The sequence below is a fragment of the Neofelis nebulosa genome, chromosome 5 (assembly GCF_028018385.1).
Source record: "Neofelis nebulosa isolate mNeoNeb1 chromosome 5, mNeoNeb1.pri, whole genome shotgun sequence".
NCBI lineage: Eukaryota > Metazoa > Chordata > Mammalia > Carnivora > Felidae > Neofelis > Neofelis nebulosa.
The window spans coordinates 113,240,377-113,241,996 of record NC_080786.1 but is presented as its reverse complement, the minus strand read 5'-3'; the positions used below and the strand labels follow the sequence as shown (position 1 = coordinate 113,241,996).

Here is a 1,620-nt window from a genome sequence, read left to right as displayed (position 1 = left end):
AGCCTATTTACTACTACCAAACATTTAATTTAACAAATATCTGATGATGTCATTCCACGTCTTAAAACTTTTCAGCCCATGCCTATTGTTTGGAAAATAAAATTGAAGATATTTCACATGGCATTCAACTCTGTATAATCCAAGCCCTTCTAACATCTGCACTTTTGATGCTGCATCAATGTTCTACACACAGAATTTCCCTACTTCATTCAATTGTTACTCCATAAGTTTGCTCATGTTCAGAATGTTTTTCCTGTCTTCTAAATCTGCTTATTCTTTACATATTTTGAATTGAAATAATTGTGTTTTTTCCAACATAACAATTCCCCCAAATAGCTTCCATGTAAGAGTAAATAAAATTAAAGGGTCTTCAGGCTAGTGTATGGTTTTATTTCAGTTACCCTCAGTGAATTTTCTTTTATAAACCTTAATGAATGTTCTTTTTACATTTACTGCATTTAATTTCAGATGCCATCTATTAAGAATATGAGAACTAAAAATGCAACAGAGCTAAAAGAGTTTGTTCTCATGGGACTTACATACCAACCAGAGTGGCAAATTCCTTTGTTCCTGGTATTCCTAGTTATATATCTCATCACCATTGTGGGAAACCTTGGTCTGATTTCTCTCATATGCAATGAGCCTCAGCTTCACATCCCCATGTACTTTTTCCTTGGGAACCTGGCATTTGTGGATGTTTGGATATCATCCACAGTGACCCCCAAGATGTTGGTCAACTTCTTTGCCAAGGGCAAGATGATCTCTCTCTCTGAATGCATGATACAATTTTTTTCCTTTGTAATGAGTGCTACCACAGAATGTTTTCTGCTGGCAACAATGGCATATGATCGATATGTGGCCATATGCAAGCCTTTACTTTATCCAGTAATTATGACCAGTAGACTATCCATGCAGCTATTAGTTTCATCATTTGTAGGTGGACTTCTTCATGCCATAATTCATACAAGCTTTTTATTCAGATTAACGTTCTGTAATTCTAACATAATACATCACTTTTACTGTGACATCATGCCATTATTTAAAATTTCTTGTACTGATCCTTCTATTAATGTTCTGATAGTATTTATTTTTTCTGGATCAATTCAGATGTTCACCATTCTGACTGTTCTTGTCTCTTACACATCAGTTCTCTTTACAATCTTAAAAAAGAAGTCTCCACAAGACATAAGGAAAGCCTTCTCCACCTGTGGAACCCATCTCTTATCTGTCTCTTTGTACTATGGTCCTCTTCTCTTCATGTATGTGCGCCCTGGATCTGCACAAGCAGATGATCAAGATATGATGGACTCTCTATTTTACACTGTCATAATTCCTGTGTTAAATCCAATTATCTATAGCTTGAGAAATAAGAAAGTCATAGATTCACTGAGAAAAGTGTTAAAGAGAAAAGCTTAGATCTCATACTAATATCTATTCTCCTTTCATTAAAATGACAAGATTGTGCAGATTAGATATTGCTATGTGTTGATTAGTATTAAAATTTTTTTGCAATTATAATTGCCCTAATCTTTCATTTATTTATTTTTAAATCTTTGCTTATTTTGAGAGAGAGTGTGCATGCATGCATAAGAGCAGGGGAGGGACAGAGAGGGAGGAAGA

The 1,620-nt window shown here is 34.7% G+C and overlaps 1 protein-coding gene across 1 annotated transcript; it reads left to right on the top strand.

The window, feature by feature from the left end:
* The first annotated feature begins 486 nt into the window (after nucleotides 1–486).
* On the top strand, nucleotides 487–1,416 carry LOC131511424 (olfactory receptor 5H2-like). The gene has a single exon (XM_058729102.1). It carries the CDS (start codon nucleotides 487–489, stop codon nucleotides 1,414–1,416), a length of 930 nt encoding a protein of 309 aa, XP_058585085.1.
* Nucleotides 1,417–1,620: the final 204 nt, after the last annotated feature.

Excerpts from the sequence above, each read along its gene's own strand:
- LOC131511424 (XM_058729102.1), top strand. The coding sequence starts at position 487 with ATGAGAACTAAAAATGCAACAGAGCTAAAAGAGTTTGTTCTCATGGGA.